The 25,097-nt window shown below is 34.4% G+C and overlaps 1 protein-coding gene across 3 annotated transcripts; it reads right to left on the reverse strand.

Moving 5' to 3' along the window:
• Positions 1-724: 724 nt before the first annotated feature.
• LOC140055737 (protein lin-9 homolog) lies at positions 725-19,547 on the reverse strand. Of its 3 annotated transcripts, none has more exons than XM_072101125.1 (15): positions 19,517-19,547; positions 16,719-16,804; positions 15,992-16,135; positions 14,488-14,624; positions 13,752-13,877; positions 13,100-13,263; positions 12,299-12,432; positions 11,553-11,638; positions 10,357-10,492; positions 9,873-9,953; positions 9,416-9,541; positions 3,580-3,759; positions 2,904-2,998; positions 2,046-2,155; positions 725-1,746 (listed from the first exon to the last, which is right to left on the reverse strand). In XM_072101125.1, the coding sequence occupies exons 1-14, from the start codon at positions 19,536-19,538 to the stop codon at positions 2,050-2,052; spliced, it is 1,623 nt and encodes a 540-aa protein (XP_071957226.1). In that variant the 5' UTR covers positions 19,539-19,547; the 3' UTR covers positions 725-1,746; positions 2,046-2,049. The 3 variants fall into 3 exon arrangements, with proteins under 3 accessions (XP_071957226.1, XP_071957225.1, XP_071957224.1); XM_072101124.1 differs by having other exon boundaries at positions 726-1,772; XM_072101123.1 differs by having other exon boundaries at positions 731-1,790.
• Between the last annotated feature and the right edge of the window lie 5,550 nt (positions 19,548-25,097).

The following is a 25,097-nucleotide window of genomic DNA, read 5'->3' on the forward strand; positions in this document are numbered from 1 at the left end:
AGCTATTGGTTTACTATTTGTAGCAATATCAAGTATAGCAATTGTACATCTATTGGTTTACTATTTGTGGCAATATCAAGTATAGCAATTGTACATCTATTGGTTAGCTATTTCAATTGCCAATATTCATATAGCAATTGTACAGCTATTTGCTTGCTATTTATGAACTATATCTGGATATAGCAATTGTACAGTTATTTTCTTGCAATTTATGGCTATGCTATTTGTTGGCTAGTTTGCTATTTATTTCTGACCAATGCTGTGCCTGAATATCCCACTTGGACGTTACGCAAGTAATTTTAACAATCACGTCACGATGATTGTTGTGATCCATCGCATTTATTGTGATTGGTAAAAATTGTTTTCGGTGTGCTTACGTTGCATCCTATTGGAAACCAATGTTTAAGCTTGGTTCCCAATAGGACGCAATGCAAAGATGTAAGCGCAATGCCAATGACCAATCAAGAGATTGTCATTAGTCAACTAACTGGCTTGCATCATTTTGGGGACCAAGTATTAGTAATTTGGGTTGATTATAGATGATCCATCAAGTTATGACTGGCCAAATTATTTGAGTTCTGCCCTAATGGAAACCAAATAAAGTTCGCAGATTAAAAGAAGACACATTTAGAAGAAATCACTAGATGTTCCCACTGAATAACTCTAGCCAATGGCCACATGACATAAAACAACACATAATGCAGTCTGTGATATAGAAAATGTTTATTGAAAAATGAGAAGTCCAAAATATTTTTCTACAATTTAATTGACAATAATTTGATATTAAAATTTCGAAGAAAACATATCTACATTATGCAACTTTAAATTAAACTAAACTCAGCATAATAATTTATATACACTTACAATATGCATTGTTGAATATTATTTATAACAAATTTGTATTTAATATTGTAATACACTGAGAGTAAATTTACAAATAACTGTATTGTTTTATTTTAAATAAATGCTTTTATGCATAACAACTTTGCTATAACAATCTGGAGCTGCTAAACTGGCACTGGCAAATTTTACAACACTTTTATTTCTAAAGCATGGTTCCTACTAGGATAATGCAGCGCAAGTGTCAGTAGGAACTGACGACGCAACAATGCTGTGAACATTGCTATGGGAAATCGAATCGGTTTAATTCCATGCAACAATACAAAAACACTGGAGAAACATAGAGTATTACAGCGCACAGTCATGTACGCAGGGTGAACAAGATCAAAGTTTACAGCAACTGATGTTGACACGCAACCAGACAGGCTTGATTTTATGCGGGCGGAGGCAAACAATTATTGGACAGGCATTTTCTTATTTTGCATAAATTGCTAGTGGGAACCACGCTTTAACTCCAAAATTTCCACTGTTTGGCAGGTCTTTAAATTGTTGTCTGCAGCATCACATTGACTGTTATTTGATTTGTTAATTTCACAAACTAGTTTTTGCAATTTGTTGGTTTACACTAGCACTTTCTTACCAAACTCGGAGTTTGCAAACTGTAGACTAGGCTTACAGTACAGCAAGCTTCCAAACCTATAGAACCACTGTTTCTTTGGTACTTCGTCTCATTTTAAGCACATGCCTGCCTGCTTTGTGTTTCCATGGTTTAGATTTTCTAATGGCTTTCCCTTCTCAGATCTGTGGACAATTTTTCTCTGGTCCCAATGGTGTTGAATTCAATAAAACACAATCAATTGTCCTAATGCCATTTTCATCTGATCTGTCTATACAACTTGACCATTTCTTTGGTTTTAATAATTGGTACATCACTTCACAATATTGCAGATCTTAAACAAATTATTAAAAAAATTCAGAAATTGTGTATTGTGTATACACCTCAATTTATGCTATTAGTATTATAAACACCCCTATTGTGAAAGGTATGATTTGTGAAAGGTATGATCTATGAACAACAGTATTATTTTTCATCACTATACACAGAGTGTTGCTATTGATTCAGTAACAAGGTTTCACTATTTCTGACCATCATATTATATTAAACTCATACTGTTATTGATGTGTTAGTGTCTATGCAAAATTACCTGTTCAGAATGGTACTGCACTGGTTTCTGAGAATGCGTGTAGGTTTCCCATTTGAGTCATTCCACTCTGAATATGTGCAACATGCACCTCCACATTATTCTGGAAGCACCTGTCATCATAGATATAAAGATAAAATGGTAACAATGAATACAGTTCATAACAATGAATACAGTTCATAACAATGAATACAGTTCATAACAATGAATACAGTTCATAACAATGAATACAGTTCATAACAATGAATACAGTTCATAAAAATGAAGAAAATTACATACATTTTTAATTGGAGAACTAATCAAAACACACAGGAGGTCCAAAGTTCACAATATTAGTGAGTTTTAAGCAATTTTCAAATGTATTTCCTTCTAAATCTAAAAATGTTTTCAAAGGCCTTGATTTGAAATCCAACAAACTGTTTTAATTTAACAGTTAAACAGTTTTCCAAACAAACATGATATTTCACAAGTAACAACTGCTTTAACAGAGATGCCCATGTATTCAAAAAAGGATTTCTTATCCTCTGTTTTGCAACAGCCACCCAACAACTGTCATTTGGATATTCTAGTGTAGCGTCACCAGAATATAGAAAAAAAACCATGTGGTTCCACGGGTTGAAATTGACTTGTTTTTTACTGAAACATGTGTTTTTTAATGACTTTATTGAAAGTTTATTGTTGATACCACTGGCATACACATAGTAGTAGTTGTTGCACCAATGATGCACGCTAACAAATTATTTATAGCTTACGGTATATATTTTAAATTATTATAGCATACTATATTGTTTGATACCGCTTTCATTAAAGTAGCAGAAACATGGGATCTTTGTGACCCATAAAGCAAGATTGACTACTTACGTAAAATTTGAAGGATCAATATTGTTCTTAATTTCTTGCAATGACTCATTTAATGACTGGAATCCATAGGAATTCAAATCTCCAGATGCCAGGTTCTGTTGAACAATAACAATATAATAATTACAATTAGCTAAACAACTTTTTTAACAAAATCCATCCTACTATATATTTTACATATCCTTTAAACCCCAAAAATGAGTTTTCTTTTAGCTAATTTCTTTATCCAATTATTTGAATCGATTAAAATCACACTCAAACCAGACACCATATGTCAGTCCGTCCTCATATCAATTTTTTTTTAATATCTGAGTTTCAAAACACTGGGTTTTCAGGACCTCTGCCACCAGTAATAGAACATCTACATTCATGATACCACAGCGGATTTCCTCATCGAGTTTTACTTTCTTCAAGCTCAACTCAGCCATCAACTTTATTCACCATTCCCAGAGGATATTTGGTTTGTGGGGGGGGGGGGGGGGGGGCTATGGAAGTTCTTTGGACATGGTATATTGTTCTTTGGTGGTGTATCCTAATTTGGGCGGTAGCACATACCCTTCGGTAAATATGTACTGTATTTACTTAAAGAATACTTGATTTACGGTTATCATTGAGAATTTTTATCAACAATTTTGGAACAAAGTTTTAGAAATCAATCTTGTAAAGTATAGCATCTCACCTTCACTTGCAACATAAGAGAGGTTAGTCTCGTTATGAGGTCATTCAAATGACCACTCTTGACCGCTCGACCACCCAAGGCTAGATTGGCATCATGTACAATTTGGTTCGCTTCTTGGTCGCACTTTAACTTCTGTTCTATTGGTTGATCCATTGGTTCTAGACCCTGACCGGGAGCAATCTGCAATAAAAATAGTAGCATTTTAATTTATGAAAACTGTTCTGTCCAAAGAATATGAAATAAATGTATAATGCACTTGTCAATTGTATGACTCACTATACGACCCCCGGGAGAGGTGCGTCATGGGTGCGTCATTTACAAATAATTACTGACGCAGGGGTGCGTCAAAAAACCTAGATGGTACGTCACATCAATGAACAAGGTGCGTCAATGTCCGTCACTTTACCACCCACCATATCATAAACAACATGGTCACAGTGCGTCAAAATGGGTGCGTCATGGTCACCTAAAGGTAAGTCACCTTTTTGACGCACGGGTGCGTCATGGTATTCAAAAGTATGACGCACATCGGACAAATGACGCACCTCTCCAGGGGGTCGTATAGTGGGTCATACAATTGACAAGTGCATAACATGAGGCCATCTATGAGAGAACATTCGACGCGAGCTACTTATTTATGTAGTGCATTGCTCTTTTTATCATAATTAAACCATAAAATGTTTAAAACAATTTAAATTAAGGCCTCTTTCTTGGCAAGAAATTAATATTGTGCTCTAAAAACTAAAAGTCTAAGAAACCTCTGCTAAAAGATTCATATATCAAACCAGGTGTGTGCACAAATTCCATAACACAACATACATTGCATTCGTAGCGTGCTTTCTTTGGAGACGTGGAATCATTACTTTTTTCTTGCGAGACATCGACATCGTTCGAGTCAACATGATCATGATCCTCCTCAAATTCAGTCGAAATGCTTGTTTCATGTCCATTGCTGTCGCTAACAAAAACCTGAGTTCTTCGTTTTGGAATATAATTCTTTCTACGCTTTGATTTCATACACAAAAGCATGCGATTGTTGGAACATATGTCTTTAAGCTTAGGCCCAGAGATAATCTCTTCATCAATGTCTCCAGTCGTCAGTCCACCGCGTGAAAGCGTCTGTGGCTGCGACGACGTTGTTGGTCTCAACAGCGGCGGTGGAGCGGGTAGGCCTAGGCTACACTCTTCTTCTACTGCTTGTTCTTCGGCTATTTCAGCCGCCATACTTATTCCTACACTTCCCAATTTTTATTTATATTCATATATTCAATGCAATACATATTTCTTTGTTGCTAAAAATGTTCAGTTATCCACCATCATGCAAACTTCTTTTGTTGTTGTTTTCCGCAGTCCGCACCTCCTAACAGCAGCAATTACCAGCCAGACGTTCTCTTTTCTGTGCGTCTGTATCGATCTCAATCATAAAATTAGCACGGCTATGTAGAGTCTGGACGTAAGAGTATAGCTCCTATTATGAGATGGCCGGGTACGTGTGTGGGGAAGAGGCCTACGTGACGGCTGGTTTTTTTTTCTCGAATTAGATCACGTCAATTTTGATATAAAATGTTTATTTAGAACATTGCTGATATTGTATTTTTGTTTGTAAGTACTATTAAATTGTATACAATGTTTAACATCGTGTACAACAAACCAATATTGTGTAAATTATCTTGTGATTAAACATGGAATCATGTTTAATCTTTTTAGGCCCAGCTACACTCACGATTGATTGGTAAACACACAGTGCAGTGTGCATGAAATAAAACGACACTGCAGCCTAGCTAGGCCACCATCTAATTGTATACAGTACCTCCATGTCTATTAGGCCGGGGTAGGCCTAGACCCTACCAGGGTAAATAAATGATGTTTGCATTATTAATGAGAGACTTATAATTGACTTTTGTTTGCTAGGCCTAGAGTAGATAGGAAGAGTCTAAATGTCATCCGTCAGGGCACCTATTTATTTTACGCATGCGCACTTAATTCCTTGGATAGATGGACCGCAATTAATGGATCGTATTTTATTTACCATTTGCACAATTATTCTATTATTACAGTGTAAGTGCAAAGCGATGGTGAAAGTTGTTCTCGTTTTACCTTTGTAATTTTCATGCAATTTCACTACAAAACCATGATTCATAATTTTTCCTTACTTATGCAAAATTTTAATTTTCGAATAATCATAATTTGGTTATATTTAGTAATTTTATTGCGTCACGGCACCTAGTTAGCTGTATGCACTGAGTTAGCATACGTTGTTCGGTTATCTCTATGTATGAACGAACGGTGTGAATTCACTGTGAATCTGGTAGTAGTGCCCTGACAGTGACAGATGATACGTATTAATTGTCATCCGTCAGGGCACCTAGTTAACATACACGTTGTTAATTCACTGTGTGTAACTGGTAGTGCCCTGACGGATGATAAGTATTAATTGTCATCCGTCAGGGCACTTATGTAGTTAGTTAACATACACGTTGTTAATTCACTGTGTGTAACTTGGTAGTGCCCTGACGGATGATAAGTATTAATTGTCATCCGTCAGGGCACCTATATAGTTAACATACACGTTGTTAATTCACTGTGAATCTGGTAGTGCCCTGACGGATGATAAGTATTAATTGTCATCCGTCAGGGCACCTATATAGTTAACATACACGTTGTTAATTTACTGTGAAACTGGTAGTGCCCTGACGGATGATAAGTATTAATTGTCATCCGTCAGGGCACCTATAATATATATGTTATAGTTAACATACACGTTGTTAATTCACTGTGAAACTGGTAGTGCCCTGACGGATGATCATTATTAATTGTCATCCGTCAGGGCACCTATAATATATATGTTATAGTTAACATACACGTTGTTAATTTACTGTGTAACTGGTAGTGCCCTGACGGATGATCATTATTAATTGTCATCCGTCAGGGCACCTATATAGTTAACATACACGTTGTTAATTCACTGTGAAACTGGTAGTGCCCTGACGGATGATCATTATTAATTGTCATCCGTCAGGGCACCTATATAGTTAACATACACGTTGTTAATTCACTGTGAAACTGGTAGTGCCCTGACGGATGATCATTATTAATTGTCATCTGTCAGGGCACCTACTGTATATAGTTAACATACACGCGTTGTTAATTTACTGTGAAACTGGTAGTGCCCTGACGGATGATAAGTATTAATTGTCATCCGTCAGGGCACCTATAATATATATGTTATAGTTAACATACACGTTGTTAATTCACTGTGAATCTGGTAGTGCCCTGACGGATAAGTAGTAGTAATGACTGTAGTATATATTATGGCATGCCAGTCATTGTTTTAAATACCCTAAACTAACTTGCTTTAATTGTATACACCCCTTTGTTTTTTCTTCTTTTTGAAATAGGTTGAAAAACAATGCCGCCACATTCAAGGATAAAATCAGAAAACAGTGAGACAAGAATATATGTAAAATTTATAAACAAGTCACCTAGAAATGTTCGAGTAATCTGGCTTAACTATCAAGGGCAACCTGTATGGCGGCCATATAACAACACGGCTGGCCTATCGCCAAATCAAACTTTTAACATCTATACATATATAACGCATCCATGGATTTTTAGGGATAATCTTACGGGCGATAAAATAGTCTATAAGGAAGGATTGACAGAAAAACAAGTGTATTATCCCAAGGAATTGGCAGAAAATCAAGAATATAATGTAACCTTGGTGTTGCCAATTTATAGCCTCAAAGAGCGGTGCCTTCAAGTGATGAGAAGACTTGTACGACAACAATCTGTGCATTCGCTTGAAATTCCACAGACTTTAAAAGATGAAATTCTGAGACCAGTTTTTCGCATAAATGATACTTAAATGCTATTTTTTAAAAATACAATTATTAGCAACCTTGCCACCATGATTAATTTGTAAATACTATGGAATGCTGAGCATGTTATAGCCGAGGTTCTCAACAAACAGCATGTGAGGGCATTTCATATGGCCCGCTAAAGATGCATTGTGTCTCAACAACAAAGATTAATCAAATCAGCTTTTGAAAAGGCCATTTTGTAGTTTTAATACAGTTTATCAAACATGAGTAGAAAAAACAAGTTTTGACTTATAAAAAGACAAATGAATTATTTTAACCAAGACATTTTTTTAATTTTTTGCTTTAAATTACAGTTTTTTTCAGGTACATAATTTTTTATTCAACTGTATTATGTGACATTAAATAGCATATTTAATCAACAAATTAAAAACGATTATTTTTTTATGGGGACAATACCAAAAAAACTGCTTATCTGGACCCCAATGTTATGTGTAAAATCCCACTAAAACTGCTAAAAACCTATGTGTTAACATACATTTTTGTACATATTAAATCATGTTTTGCAATTTATTTTCAGATATTTATTATTTACAGTACTTTCATTTTTGTTTCTTGTTCCGCTGCAAATTTTTTATTAATTAAGCAAAAATTTTAATTTTGTTCAAAACATAACTTAAGACATTACAATCACCATAATGAATGTTTCTTTACAAAATTGGTAATTTATTATTAGTCAAAACTTTGTGAAATAAATTGTATACGTGTAAACTTACCAAATTATTGTTATTAAGTAGGCCTACAATGTACTACTGTATTGAAGGAACATGGCTAGTGTACTAGTAACTAACAATCTTAATCTGCTGAGGCTACATAGATATAATTCTATTTTTAGGGATCAGATACTAGTACGTCATTTCTTGAATTTATATTATATATTATATTAATAAATTCATTATTTACTTCACGGTCAAGTTATTGATGTATTTTTAATGTTATTTATTGAGATGCCAAATAAATGAATGAAAGAAAGAAAAGTATGTCCTAAAAACGACTCTTGTGTAAAGATAAATATAAAGTATAATATAAAATAACCATTCATTGATAAAGGGTCTTTTCTTGCCAAATTACAAAATATGTCCTACAATAAGGCCAACAGTAGTTCAGCAAGGTCACATGATCAGGTGTGGCCATAACAATTACTGTACATTTCAGAAAGGAATTAAGCCTATACTATAATGAATGAAAAGTTGTGCACCCTAGACTAAACTCCTAAGTCGTCATACAGTCCCAATAATTAGACTATAAATCAGCCTACTGTATGATTTACAAACTGAAAGAAATTAATGCACATGACAGGATGTGCTATTGTATACTTACCAATCCAATAATCTTTGAAAAATCTTACATGAAGTCAATGAAGCATTTATTGTTTACAGCAAAAAATGTAATGCTTCAAAACCCTCACAAGAAATGGAAATGACTTTGTGTTCACTATGACAAGTCTTTCTCTTCTTAAAAAAACAAACCAATCTCCTCACCCAAGATGTTTAATGTTTAGGAAACCTATTTCAAGGGCTTTGAAAATACTATTGAATTTTCGAAAAATGTTTATAACTTTCCAAAACCTGTGGCCGCATTTATTTTTATTTAAAGTTTAAATTGATATGGTACATCTAGCATAAAACAGTCGTAATTGTATTCCAAGTCTGGAGAAAACTTATTTATCATAAAGGCCAATTTACACTGACAAATGGTAACAGTAAGTGGTAAATGATAAGTGAAAAAAAAAATAGAATCTATGTTATTTCATGACTATTTACACACGGAACAGGCGGGCAGAGGATAGATACATGTTCTATGTGGGACAAGCCAAATGGTTTTCCACTTACCTTTAGTTACCACTTGTCTGTGTAAATTTTCCTTAAAGGTGTTCTTCCACAAGGCGATATGTATAATAATACAAATTAAAATCCAGGTTAACTGTAAAATTATAGCAGAAATGAGTTACTACATACCTCTTGACAGTACTCTTGGACACCCAGTAGATATCGGTTCAAGTCTTTGTTCAGTCTCTCTAATTCCAAGACATTGCTGGCATACATCCTTTTAAATTCCATCTCTATCATGATTTCCATTGATTTCTAAAAAAATACCACAAACAATTAAACAAACAAATCAAAACTTTATTTATTACCTGTAATGTGCAAGAGTTAAATAATAAACTTATAAATAACATGTCATTTTAGGTTGGCATTTATCAATACTTTGCTTATTTTTTAGAAAAAGTGCTTACTTTTAAGCAAATATGTTAAGGTTGTTTATCAAACCGAAAATAATTTTTGGCAAATGCGCAAAATTTTACACACAAGGGCAGCAAATTAAGTCTAAACTAGGAATCATCTGCACAATTGGGTAAGGGGACTACGTTGTTTAAACCAACATAGCTCACTACTCTAGATTACAATATCTTACTTGTCTTTCAGCCTCTGCATTCATTTCTCGTAACTTCTGGATTAAATCCTTTTTATGAACCAAAATTTTTGACAATTTAGTCTAAAAAAAAAAATAAATACATAAATTGGATTAAAAACAAAACATGACTGACAATTTTTGCAATATAACAATATTTCCTATATAAATTGTACTAAGCCTAGCCCAAAAGGAATTTATATTATTAATTCAATCTATAGTACAGTATTGCACATTTTCTAAAAGCTGTGTTTTTATTAGGTTTGTGAGTGAAGTCTAAGGAACCCAAGAGCCTATCTAGTGTCAATCCATTGTGTGCTGTGTAGACAATTTTGAATCCTCATACCATTCCAACAAATACATGACTTACGACTTATATAGGATAGGAAACCCAGGCTTACTAAACCAAGTCTCATACAAGACTGTACTGGCCGTCAGAAATTTTAACCCAGGATGACCACCAAACCACAATTAGTGCAAAACTTACCACAAAAAGTAAAAATTTGATGGGAAAACCACCAAGTTTCTTTTCTTTCATTGCCTGGAACTTGCCTCTCATTGGTGACAGACTCATAACAGGGTCATGCTCTAGACCAGGTGATTCCAATAGACCAGCTGTTATTCTGAAAATTACATCAAATCAAAATCTCAATTTATAAAAACAAAATATAACACTTATTATATAATGCCTAAATAAATTCCTGTCATTTGATTGGACAATTGTGGGTCACATGGCGTGCAATAGTATGCACTATTAAACGATCGTTTAATAGTACTTTTTTAAAGATTTTTGTGTATGAAAAAAAAAAACGTTTCGCGGATGAAAAAAATCTATTATACAAAAAGTACTGTGAAATACAACAGCGCCACCTGTTGTCCTGCCTCTGTTTGTAAAGACCACCGCGAGATATGCAACAGCAGCAGATTTTTGTGTACGATTTGGAGATATATATGTACTAATTTCATTCAAAAAGGCATTTAAATTAGCTTTAGATCGTTTTTAGGAGTTTGATTAATTAATGGGGACATCCATACAAGACGTGGAATCGTTGGACAAACCATAATTAGCCTAGATAAGTTCCAATTGTCTGTCGAAGTTTTGCCTTTCAGCCAAGCTAGTACAACTACCAGGTCTAGCCTAGCTAGAATGAGTGAATGAAATGTAGGCCTCTTGGCTAGGGCTACCTTTTATTTGATTCAAATGACAGGAATCTATTTAGATGTTATATAAAACAAATAATGAATGTTTTATATTCGTGTAATGGTACAAATAATGGCATTTGGTGAATGATGAAAGGTTATATCAACGAGGCAACTCATGCCATTATTTGTACCATTACACTCATAAACATTCATTATTTGTATACTATATAACGGCTAAATAAATTCCTTTCGATTGATTGGACGATTGTGGGTCACATGAACGTGAAATAGTACTTTTTCCATGTACGAAAACAAATCTTTTGCATACAAAAACAAAACTGAAATTCGATAGCAGCATCGTCAGTTGTTATGGGAACGGAAGCAGCGACACACATGATGCGATCCCTCATTGACAACAAGATCAGAAAAATGACAATAATTTACACAAAAAAAGTACTATTACATGATCGTTTAAGTACTATTGCACACCATGTGCCAAAATCGTCAAATCAAATGTTGTACTTTTATCAATAAACTCACCTTGATGGAGAGAAGAAGTTTGCCCTTGGTCTGTTGTAGTTCTTTGTAAACGAAGATAGAGGAATTGTTTCTTGTTCTTCATTGCTCTATGTAGAATAAACACAAACAGTTGTGGTATTTAATGCAATGATACATTTTCAGCTACCAGTGACAAGTTCATATTCGATTAATAGACAAGTTTAGAAAACAAGACAATTGTGGGCCATCCCATTGATGTCTGGTATTGTTTTATTACACACCCATTATGCATAAATAAAGTCCCCAGAATTTGGCTGCGGAGATGCGACATTACAAAAGGAAAAACTAAAGGCCTATTTATACTACAGAAGATAACGATGAACAATAAGTAGATATACACACAGCTTTCATCCTAGTAGATCTATAGGACAACAATTTATGCTGTTGATGAAAATATTATTTTTTTAAATCCAATCAAATTACATCATGATCAATAAGAAAAATTAAAAAACGTCATAATATTAACGCCATCTGAGTGGGTTTGTGAAAATATTATTTTCATTAAAGAAATCATAATAGTTATCCTATAGTTCCCAGTTGAAATTTGTTGATTTTGTTTTCTGTAGGAAAAATGTCTATTTATCTACTTATCGTCAATTGTTATCGTTTTAGTATAGATAGGTCTTAAAGATCAGTTTTTGAATATGTACAGACAGTGTGGCACATGATGTGAATCAACCAATCAAAAAGGAAGATTACATTTGTGTTTTTGTTGATACTGTACTTACCAGCACTTCCGTATCTGGGATAGTGTGAATGCCAAGGCTAGGCCTGTCAAAGGTTATCCTGTACGTTGCATTTGCAGGATCAACTGCATCGATTTGGCCAGTGAACAAACCATCTACAGGTGATCGCAGTCGGGCTAAAAAATTTAAGAATTTGAATACTTTTACAAAACTTTGTACAGTACAGTGATGTGTACATCAGTGACACCTCTATTGTTAGTAGTTGAATAGAGATAATAACATGGACAACAAACAAACAATTCGCAACAATAATCCTTGGAGTTACTCCCAAGTTATTTACCATCTGTCAATTTTTAGTATGTACTGAAAAAACAATAACAACCCTTCACATCTTTACAACTTGAGATCCTGAAATGAAAGGGTCAAGTCTTCCAAGCAAAACATAGCTTTCGAGACTAAAAGTCATTTTAAAGACACATGTATGTGCAGAATGGCTGCTGAGACATAGTTGAGTGAAAAAGAAAGGTCTCTATTCCATGTATAGCGCTTCAAATACATTTTGATATACAGTAGAGAATCTTGTCAGATTCTATTCTCTGAAAACTGGTACTCTCATAAAATATTGGTTCAACTTTAATTTTACTAAACTGAAAGTAAATTCTAAAAAAGCAGATAAATTATTTATTTATTTATTTATTTTATATATTTAGGCAAATTGCCAAGGATAACCATAAGCAAATTCAATCACTATCCTTCTTAAAGGTGGCAATCCGTTCACGAGACAAACATATACACACAATGCTCTACATAAACAAAGTCTTTATTACAAGTAAATACAATCACCTGTTACTTTAGTACCAATGACTAGTTGTGAGGGTATCTCTTCTGGTAGATCTTTGAGCTCACTTGGGTCTAGTTCGTGGCTTTTTCTCTGTTGTAATAACCGTATCTTCTGACGTTTGGTCTGCAATGCTGCTCTCTCCTCAGCAAAAAACGAAGATGAACATCTAAAAATAGAAACATTTAATTTCACAATGGTAATAAATCACCACTTTTTTTAATATACTATACATTTTATACTATACCCCTTTTTGAAAAAACCAATACCTATCAAAAACATCTATTCTGAGGACTAGAATGTATTTTGATGTCAACACGGAAATGGTTTCACATGTTTGTACCAAAGTAACAATTTATAATTGCAATTACGGTGTGAATTGGGGTATATGGGTGGTTGTACTGGAATCTCATACAAACTTGTATCAACAAATGCTCTGTATTCATGTAGAATATTTATTTTAAAATCAACACACGAATTACAGGATGAATAATTGTGCTATTAATTGCCTCAATCTCATCAACAAATTTGGGAGTAGAGCAGAAACAGGTATGAGTTACAACCCTGGCACTACTGTAGGTCAAGATTGCAACCAGGACCTTGGGATTGTATTTCCTAATCTTGTAAAAGACTGTTTTATAAATTATAAAATGATACCTTCTAGGCTTGCCCATCAGTCTTCTGATTGTGATCCATTCTATGCGTGTCAAATGGCGTGTCTTCAATTGAGGAAACGACTCCTTCAAACATACACAAAAGTCATTTTCACCTTCAAATAAAGCTCTAAATACAAGATACAATGCAATTTGTAATTTAGAATCGATACTGAAGGTCGCCTAAATTTTTTTAGTTTTTTAACTTTACAATACTTAGTGTCAGGCCTGCTTAGTGTTGTATATTCTGGTACAGCCGCTCCATAATCTCTTTGCTTTTCTTCCTTATATCTTTACTCTTATTAAAAGTTTTACTAACGAATTTTATTTATATTTTTGCTTTATGTACATGTCAACTTACGTTCAATTTTCTCATTGCAACTTGTACAATGTAATTTAGAAAACTACAACCATTTTTCAATAAACATACACATCATACAACGTACATTTCTAGCCTAACAAATTTTTCAAAACTTCTATTTTTTAAAAGTCGAAGATAGCCAGGTCTTGGGTCCATTCTATTGTCACCACAGATTGATATCTTCATTCAGTACTTCTAAGAATTGATGATTATAACATAACATAGATAATTTACTCTAAATTTGCTCACTCTGAGTTTATGCATATGTTGGTGGACAACCTCAATATATTATGTAAAACATATTTTTGGTGGCTATTATAAACCTATTTGTTTTCAAATTTGTAAAGTTCAAAATTACAAAATGATGAAAGAAGCTTACTTGTCCAAATTTGAGTAGAACCATTCATATATACACCATTTGTATGCCTTAGGCAACTTAAGCAGATTCTTTAAACGTGTACCAAGATTCTGAGCAGCTCTTTTATCAGGTGTACTTAACACATTTCCACCAGTCCTCTAATAATTAAAAATAAGTATAAACAATATCATATTTTATATAATATTTAAACTATAAATAAATTGACACAGGGCCCGTTTCTTCTGAAAATTCTCAAAAGAACGGTTTTCTGCAGAACCAATTTTTATTAAAAAGATAGAAAAAAATTGCTCAACGGAAACAATTTTTAAAACAGGTATATGTGAGACCGGAATCAATTGGGGGTTTTAATCCTGTATTTGGTTTTGTTATGTACAGTAGTGTACTATACGGTATTAAAAATATGGCATTTAATTCTGTATTCTCTTGCATTAGTCATAAACCAATATTGCTTAAGCAAAATAGGAGAAGAGTCAGATGGCCCAAAACAATGTATCGGAGTACAGTGGAAAAAAGAGAGAGAATATCTAGGACCTCTTTTCTAAAGCATATCAACTTAATAGATAATACTGTAAAAGAATATGTGCGCTATATAAATTATTATGAAGGACATCAGAAGAACGAAGTCAAAAAAATCGTCACGGACAGAACCAACTAGAAAATTGCCACTGCAGCCTTATGGGCCACAAGGCCTGTAACTATAGTAATTACCGTACTGACGCGGGTATAAGCCCATACTCGGGTATAAGCCCACCCCCGACTTTTGACTAATTTTCATGAAAATCTACAGTGCGTGTCGGAATACATTATTTTGTATTTGGCGACGTCCATACACCGAATACACCTACCTTTGATCATAACCAAGCTAGGCTAATAATATACGCTAGGCCATATGAGGCCTAGCGGTCCTGTTTTGTTTACACTCCATCGCGTTCGAAGATCGCTTCACACACGATGCTACAAGTCGCCAAAACGGGAAAACCACTATTTCGTATCGGCTGCCATAAACAAGCTTATTAAATTTCTTTGGTACATTTCTATTTAACGAACATTGTATACTTGCTTTTCTGCTTGATAAATTCTTGTTAAATTGATGTTTAAAATAAGATATTCTACGATAAATTACACGAACTATAAACTTAATTTTCCGACACTCTACACCTCGTGTATTTAGAGGCAACGTCGTACACGCGAGGGCGCTCGCTCGCATGGTGGAATACACAGTGTACATGTGCTGTTTTTGACAATCTGCATTTTTGGATCCTCGGGTATAAGCCCACCCCCCAAACTTGACTTGATTTCATGTTTGAGGGGGGTGGGCTTATACCCGCGTCAGTACGGTAGTATTGCAAAAAATCAATATATATATTGTTTTTTTGCGTGAAACAGCTACAATTTTAAAGTTATTATCCATAACCATAACATTTTCAGTATTCATTCAATATGGTTGAAATATTTTTCTAAGTGTGTTACCCTAACCCTATACTTATAGAATAGTAAAACCTACCGCACGCCTTTCTCTTGGTCTTGGTGTAACAATTTTTAGTGGCGTAGACTTTGACCTTTTGCTTGGTGATGAACGCAGAGATATAGCTGATGTATCTTCATAGTCATCAAAAATTAATCTGTTTCGTTTTCGGATTCGTGGTGGCTAAAGGAAAAATAAAACCAGAGTTACCTTTTATTCGAAATATACATATTGTATTGACTGAAGTAAATTTGTGCTACTGTACATATTGAACAGCTAAGCAAATTCAGAGGCATAAAGATACAAACTGTAAATCTGTAAAGGCATTTAGGAGTCTGTTAGGTGAGTGACTGCACTCACACACCTCAAAAGACAAGGCCTGGAGTCTGTTAGGTGAGTGACTGCACTCACACACCTCAAAAGACTAGGCCTGAATGAACTGTTTTTTTACACTTCTTACTGTATGCAATGCACATTTCTAAATTCAAAATCATAATTACAATCCAGTAATGTTTAAAAGAAATGTTCTTTACATTAATTTTGTTGTGCGTAATGCCATGCAGTTTCCACTCATATGAAACATTTCAAAATCAGGATGTTTATCACGCAAAGGCGGTGCTGCAGTTTACGATTATTACATAGAGAGAGTGCATTTAAGATTTTCAAATTAATGCTGCAAACCTCATTCATTAGCCACTGAAAAAGTTGGCAGTTAGTATAAAACTTTAGATATTGTACCCCTCACAAATGAAATAAGTTTACTTACCCTGCGAGGACTATCCTCCTGTGATGAGGATGGTGATGGTTTACTTTTACCAGCACTTCGTAGACTCATTAAAGCCTCTGCAGAGTCTGTGTGAAATTTAAAAAACAAAAGGGTGAATCTCAGTTGATGTCAAATCAACCAGAGCTTTCAGCGCTATCGTGTCAGAATTTGACAAAACTCCACAAATATGATCTGCCATGTGAAAACCCTCAATTAGAATTAGTGTTTACTTTGTATATGAATGGGGTCACACTAATCTATGTCCGGTTTTTATGACAATAAGTTAAAGACATGGTGTCAGTTGAAATCGGTCATGCTTGAAATCGGTCGTGCTTGAAATCGGTCGAGATAAATCAACATCCGGTATTTTGTATGGAGCACTGCTAGAAACACTTTTTCTATTAGTTACATTTGAATAATTTTTTAATACAGTAAATAGAAATGTTCATCTCCTATTTTATATTAATTTGTGTTTTCATTTTATCTTTACTATTGAGATAACTTTTTAGTCTGTAAACTGTTAAAAATGTGAAAAATAAGATGATTCTAGTAATTTTAGCGGCCCGCTATAAATCCCAAAATGCATTGCGCGCGGATTGATATTTTTTTTTCTTCTGTAATTCACCCACTTTTCGATCGATCGTGAGGCAAAAACAAATGGAAGACTCCTAACTTTTCGGCGAAAATACCGGGTTTTTCCCAATTTGTATCAACGGAGTCTGGCAAAAATAGAAAGATAATTAATGTAGCAACTATTACGTCAAGCTAGGTATATAACTAGCGTACGATGTTCGTACGTTACCGATGTTTACCAGCTAGGCCTAAAAAACTAAGCCTAGCTAGGCTACAGTAGGCCTAAAGACCGTCCACGAGGTCATTCGCCGCGAGCTACTTACAGTAGGTAGTGCATTGTTTCTCACTTTTTATCATTTTACCAGAAAACGTACATTTAAAACAAGGAATGACCTGGTTTGATGTTTTTAAAGTAATATATAATATGTAATGATTATGTATTATTTTTACAAAATGTCACAAATTTTTTAGGGAAGGGGTCTTTAAGTTAATAATAAAATAAAAAATAAACAATTTAATTATTGATTTATTTTTAGCAAATAAAAAATATCCACATAAATTAAATAATCTACTAGTTCCTAAAAAATATCAATTAAAGGAAAATGTATATCCTGCTCTCATGCATCCCGCTCCATAAAAAAAAACGCTATCGATTTCAAACGTGACTGATATCATCAAAAGTCTAGCGGTGCACCATACAAAATGCCGGAATTTGATTTTATCGCGACCAATTTCAAACGCGACCGATATCTTAATAAGCCAAAGACACTACTAGTACTACTGTAGTTTGGCCTAGAAGGTATACTGTACAATTTACAATAACAATTTGTAGCACGAAATTCGTCTAATAATAAAATAGCACTCTGGGACTATGTATGTGCACTACAGTACTAAACCCATAGATAGCTAGTTACCCTCTCTCTAGGTCTACCCAGATAGTATTTTAGCAGACTTAGGTAGGCCTAGTTTTAGTTTAGTTAGTTTTTTAGGCCCTAATCTAAAGACTAAATAATTAATTAAAAGTTTAAAAAAACGCTGTGGCTAAAGATACGGTACCGTATTCTAACTTCTGTTTACTAAAGGTACGGTAAAATTGCATTACGTCATAATCAGCCAATGGGGTGCTTGTACGTGTGTGACGTCATCGTATAAGGACTTTTGATTTTTTTTCATATCGCGTCTGTTGTTTGTATGTAGAGAATTCCTGTCGGCGGCGCCAGGCTGCATGGATGTGTGTGCGCTGATGAGGGTTAAATTATTTTTATTCCAAATGGCCTTTAGGCCTATATTTTTTATTAAACTTTGTTTACAATGGTGACCATAAACAACAAGCAAATGCGGGCCCTCAAATACTATGATTTTTAGACAGTAGCCCAGGTCTGAGTCACAGAAATCAGCGCACACATGCAGCTGGCCCCAGCCTGGCATCGCTTTCCCTACACAAACAAACTCATATAATGAGGTTATAGTACGTAGTAAGTAGGCCCCGAAGTAGGCCTAGCCTAGGCCTCTTTTGAAACGGTTTTCTGTATTCTAGAATTAAAATCAACATGTTTTGCCTTTTCAATAACAATAACAGACGTAGGCTGCATTTAGTTTTTGTCACACACGACGGCGATAATACTCATAGCGATAAATGAAGCAAAGAAAATGCGGTTGATCCCCGGGTTGATCACTGTTTTCGCGATATGAAAAAAATCCAAAGTCCTTATACGATGACGTCACATACGTACCAGCACCCCATTGGCTGGTTATGACGTAATGCAATTTTACCGTACCTTTAGTAAACAGAAGTTAGAATACGGTACCGTATCTTTTAATAGCCACGGCGTTAAAAAAAAGTTTTTTTTTATTATAATAGGTATACTAATTAATAGGGAGGCCTAGGCCTACTTAATAAGCCCAGGATAGAGGGGGTTGTAACTGTATAATAGATTCTAGAAAATCAAACTGGCTTAACTAGCTAATAGCTAGGCCTGGACTCCTACACTACACATGACATGGTCCGGCTACTTCACAATTTTATCGCCGCCAGACATCCAATCAGAACGGGTCTGGGGTCGCTAGGCCTAGACTATAGAAAGCAATAAAGGCATTGTAAACCCTACGCATTTTAAATAATGTAAGTCTTAACTGAATATATGAAGATTCTTATGTAATGTTATACAGTAGAAATTATGCTTTAAAAGTTAATTTTAAAAGTTTATTTGTGTGTGTATCCTTACTTTCTACCGACGTGTCCGCCATCTTGACGCGCCTATTTTCAAAGGTATTGCATTGTGGGAATGTGACAGGAGGAGGATATCTAGTTAGGAGGAGGAGGAATAAATATAGCACGGCGGGGAGGGGGTTTGTGTTCGATGATGATACTACGCAGACGTGACGGATATCGGATCATCATCAGATATTAATAAATCCGATATATCTTCATTCTTGGATTTAAACGATTTTTAATATATTACTGTCTGGATTTTGTGAATCTGTTATGTGATAATATTAAAAAGAAGTAGGCCTAATAAAAAGGCTGTACATATATCAAACTGCTTAGATAAAATGTCAATCAATTACTAATTAGAATAATTCTTCTTGTAGTACAAGTAGAAATGTGAAACTCTCTCTGATAATAAAATCTTGTGTAGGCCTACTATCATTATTACGTTTATTCAAAGCGCGGCGTTACTCGAATAATCGTGGTAGTCCAACTTCTTTAAAATGTTTAGTAAACAATCAGAGGTATCTATATAATGATTAATATAGTATTATATGTTTAGCATTTTGTTATACCAGGGAGTTGTAAAATAACAACTCCCTGGTTTAAATACACAGCGGACTTCTGTAATGTTATAATGATGTAGACACCGGAGGCGCGGCCAGTCGGGGTCCTAATACTTTTTGGAACTGTTTGCTGGTTTTGTTTTTTACAGGCTATTTTAATATCGCATTATATAATAATATGACGGTCTTAATCAAAGGTTTAATTGCTTTTTTTTATCAGTCATAAATAGAAAATAATTTAAAAAAAAAAATATGATCCACTGGCATATTACGATGTATGCCCTAATAAAAATCAAATCATTATGGGAGAGGGAGTTCGAGGTAATTTAATTTATTCCCATTTTTTTTCACAGGCCTCTGTAATATAGAAAGTATGGCCTACCGTTCAACATGGAGGTCTAATTATAACTACATCAGGCCCGTAGCCAGAATGCATGAGAGGGGGTTTTCTTGACACCAAGTATTTTGCGAGCGCAGCGAGCAACTGTAGGCTGGGGGCCAGGGGGCCGCCAAGGGCCCCCGGTCGGGGTCCAGGGGGCGAAGCCCCCTGGAAGCTTTGGCTCTCAGAGCAATTTTGGTTGTTTTAATAAGCTTACAGAGACATTTTTTACCTACTAAAATCTGGGTTATGCAGAGAAATTATATAGTAGGCCTACAGTATGGAAGTTAGTAGTACTGATCATGAAATACAGCTTTATTGTTGCAAAAAAGTATATTATATTAGGCCCTTAAGTAATTTCTTATCCTATAAACATAAAAAACAAATAGTACCGTATATTTCGGTGTACAAGTCGCACCTGTGTATAAGACGCACCCATAACGGAGACTGAAATATTAGTATTTTTTATGTAGTCGATGCATAAGACGCACTTATTTCTAGGCCGAAATTTAAACATTTTACAATCAAAACAATGGTATTTTAATAATAAAATAACGATATTTGAGACATATTAGAATCAAATGATATAATTTTGTTTGATTGCCTTTATTACATCGTAATCAGTCTCTACTTCAACTGAACGTTCAATGAAAAGGGAAATCCCCATATTGTTTCAGTTACGATGCACTGTGTGGGTAGGGCTAGCCTAAGTCTATTTAAGTAACTTTAATTTCATATTATTTAAATATATACCTTCTTATTGTGTGTATGACCATTATAAAATCAATCCAAATGATGTTCAGTTTTTTGGGCTGATAATGAACCAGGAATATCATGTTGGGTAGGCCTATATGAAAATCTTTCCTATTTCCATGCATGCATTACAGCAATATGAGGAGAGAGCACTAACCATGTGCTCCTTGCCTGGTGGCCAGCACTGTTGGCCATATACACTATAAGATTAGGGGAAGCTACTTAACACAATAACAACACACTCTTTTAGATATCGCTTGACATACGAACTATTGACTACATGATTATAAAATTATGTGATTGTTGACATAGAGATGTAATAAAAATAAACCACCGTGATCAAGGGAAATAGTTATTGTGTAAATAAAATGTGACACCACCGTAATTAATGGACTCTTCCATAAATGTGTTGCGCTGTGATGATGCTGCATGCTGCTAGAATACACACCCGCGAGTTCAGAGAGTATTGCTAGGCCTGGGTAGAATATCTAATGCGTACTGTAATATTAATTAATACAGTCGAGGATGACAATTTACCTTAACTAAAAATTCAATAAACTTGTTACCACACTGTGGTTAGACAGGAGTGAGTAACTAGCTAGGCCTACATTGCAGAGTAGTAGGCCTACACTATTTTTAATTAATTTAAGTATTAGTAGGTAATTAAATTAATTAGGGTTACATTTAGAGGTCAAATTTGCGTGTCAAAAGTGCGTCTTATACACCGAAATATACGGTAGGCCTACGTACACGTACCAATTTAACTCAGCACCATTTTTATTCAAGTTTAAACAGTGAAATTCTTTGGTTTAATGAAAAATATTTCCAGGAAAAAAATAAAAATCCCCAAAAAGATTGAACTGAACTGAACGTGATCTTGTGCGTTCCGAAGCCCGGCCGAAGCACGTCCATTTTTCTGTCATATTTATAACCATCATCTCTCAACAATCTCTCGATCTCACGCTCAGCAGTGACTTTGACATCGGACAATCTGTATATTCGATCGATTTAAACATAGTCAATAAGTAAAATGACCAAAAAATCTGCTATAATTGATAATTAATTGCACGATTTTGGAAGTGGGGCCTTTGTTTTTCAAGGGGGGTTCGCTGGTAAAAGGGGGGTTCGCGCAAAAGGGGGGGTTCGCCCGAACCCCAAAAAACCCCCCTGGCTACGGGCCTGTACATGGTTATCATGGCCTCTAAATTTTTTTATTGTTTCTTTTTTCACAATAATTATTACCTGTGCGGAAAACGTTTAAACTAATATTACGCCCTCTCTACTACGGGGCGCCGTTTGGGACATTGCTAATTTTGTCGAAATATTACAATTTTGTCTACACATAATTAATTTTGTCAATACAAAATTCATTTTGTCAACACAAAATTCATTTTGTATTGACAAAATTCATTTTTTGTTGACAAAATTTATTCTGTGTGGACAAAATTCATTTTGTCTCGACAAAATTAATTCTGTGTAAACAAAATTCATTCTGTGTAGACAAAACTAATTCTGTGTTGACAAAATTAATTCTGTGTAGACAAAATTCATTCTGTAACGACAAAATTCATTTTGTGGCGACAAAATTCATTCTGTAACGACAAAATTCATTCTGTGTGGACAAAATTAATTCTGTGTAGACAAAATTCATTCTGTGTAGACAAAATTCATTCTGTAACGACAACATTAATTCTGTGTGGACAAAATTAATTCTGTGTGGACAAAATTAATTCTGTGTAGACAAAATTCATTCTGTGTAGACAAAATGAATTTTGTTGCAACAAAATTCATTTTGTCGAGACAAAATAAATTTTGTCGCGACAAAATAAATTTTGTTAGCCGAGCCTACTCAAGCGTGGGACAAAACGTTTTTTAAAACATTTTGTCCCACGCTTGAGTAGGCTCCGTTTTAATATTTAAATTAGAAGGCGGAGTTTAAACGTGAAAAGGGCAAGACAGGGTGAAGCTATCTTTGACATTTGTTATTGGTTAAGTTATTATGGCTGAGCATGCCTCCGTCTCTATTGCTATCATATTAATCTATTTTATAATATCAGGGAACCCCTGAAAATATCAGATATGATCAGTATTAGTGGAGTCTGTTAGGGCTGAAATAAGGGTGTTTGGTTCAGTTTCTTCCAAAAGCACCAAATTTGGTATACAGGTTGCCCATCCTATACAAATTCAATTTTTGATGGGCGCCAAGCAAAATGACCCCTTGGGTCACCTAATTTGCATAATTTAAAATGGCGGACATTTTCGCTTAAACAGTCTATATCTCTAAAAATACTGGTCATAGAGAGTTGATTTTTAGCCCAAAATGTTTAGAACATAAACATTCCTATTTACGCTAATGAAGTTTTTTTGAAAAAAATGACCGAAAGTACCAGTTTTAACCTTTGACCCATATTTTAAGGTATTGCCATATCTCAGTAAATAGTTGTCACAGACAGTTTATTTAAGTGTAAAATTGTTCAGAATATATATGTTACTATTTAATTTAATGAAACATTTTATCCAAAAATGACTGGAAGTACTCAGTTTTGCCTTTGACCGTTACGATGTAATTACCAGCCTTGTTACGGTTAATATATTTTGATATCCATAAAACTACTTGTCATAGAGAGTTAATGTTGGTGTCAAAATGTTCAGAACATAAACATTTCTATTTACTATAATAAAGTTTTTTCTCAAATAATGACCAGAAATACCATATTTGACCTTTGACCTGTTTTTTCAGGCAAATTGCCATATCTCATTATTGGGTTGGAGTGGAAAGTTCATTTTGGTGTCAGATTGTTCAGAATATATATGTTTCTATTCTGCTTAATAGAAGACTTTTCAAAAAAATGTCAGGAAGTATAGTTATTGGCTTGTTAAATACATAAAATTTATAAATTTGTTCAGTTAATTGTATAGTTAACTGTATATTTATGATATTATTTTGCAACCCACTTTTGAGCACTTGTCGAAGATGGCTGCTTGCATGTGCAATTGAACAAAGTATACTGAACAAAGTTGAATAGATTGTCCTATTTGTAGTGAGTCTAGAGTGATGTAAATGAGAAATGAGAAAATTGTATATACAAAAAATACCCAATCTCATCTAATCGAGTAATTAAATGAAGTCTTCCACATATTTAGCAATAATGTGTAGGCCTACTGATGAAATCCAGTAAAAGTTTTGTTTTGGAAAGTTAGTGTTTCTGTCACTTGTGTTTGCTGTTGCATAACAATTTCATGTTGCTACATTTCTCTTTGTTGCCATAACACGAACAACCACTGAATGGGGAAAAGACACCAAAGATTTCTGTCCTCCAGACCTAAGTCATCCAAGGACCGTCGAGCTTGGTGGTTCTCAAAGATTTTCAAATAAAAAAAAAAAAGAAATTGACCATATACAGTAATCATCTAGAAGAGATTGGATGAATAGGAACAGTTTTGTTACTAATGACATGTTACGCTCTAGTATCCTCTTTTTCATATATTGCCCTTTTTTCAAACTTAAAATGAACTCTGTATTGCATGTCCTTGACTATGAGAACAATGCAAATTTTATGAATGGAAATGTTGTGCAAAAATCAACAAAAAGGTTTAGCCTCATTTCTAAGAAACAATATCATACTCAAGCTCAGAACATGATGGGGCATTTCGTCTTTACGAGAACACTGAAAATATTACAATTACCATACATGTGCTTATGGTGACTGAACCAACCAGACTGTTCAAGGATTGCTAAAGAAGTTTGAATAAGCCATTATTTTCCAAATACTCGATATGAGAAAGGACACATCATTCAATACTTTGAAAATGTACATAAAAGAAATGAAAGTAATAAAAGTAAATCTGTTCATGAGGTTAAAACAGCTCATCAATACATTATGTTACACAAGCCAAGA

Source organism: Antedon mediterranea, chromosome 7 (genome assembly GCF_964355755.1).
Source record: "Antedon mediterranea chromosome 7, ecAntMedi1.1, whole genome shotgun sequence".
Lineage (NCBI taxonomy): Eukaryota > Metazoa > Echinodermata > Crinoidea > Comatulida > Antedonidae > Antedon > Antedon mediterranea.

What these genes read in the sequence shown, in the direction of transcription:
- LOC140055737 (XM_072101125.1), bottom strand. Translation starts at nt 19,538, where the DNA reads ATGGCGGACACGTCGGTAGAAA. An exon ending in AGGAGGATAGTCCTCGCAGG is followed by an intron (nt 16,136 to 16,718) that starts GTAAGTAAACTT and finishes TTTTTCCTTTAG; the next exon opens with CCACCACGAATCCGAAAACG. An exon ending in TCCAAGAGTACTGTCAAGAG is followed by an intron (nt 3,760 to 9,415) that starts GTATGTAGTAAC and finishes TTTTTATTGCAG; the next exon opens with ATTGCTCCCGGTCAGGGTCT.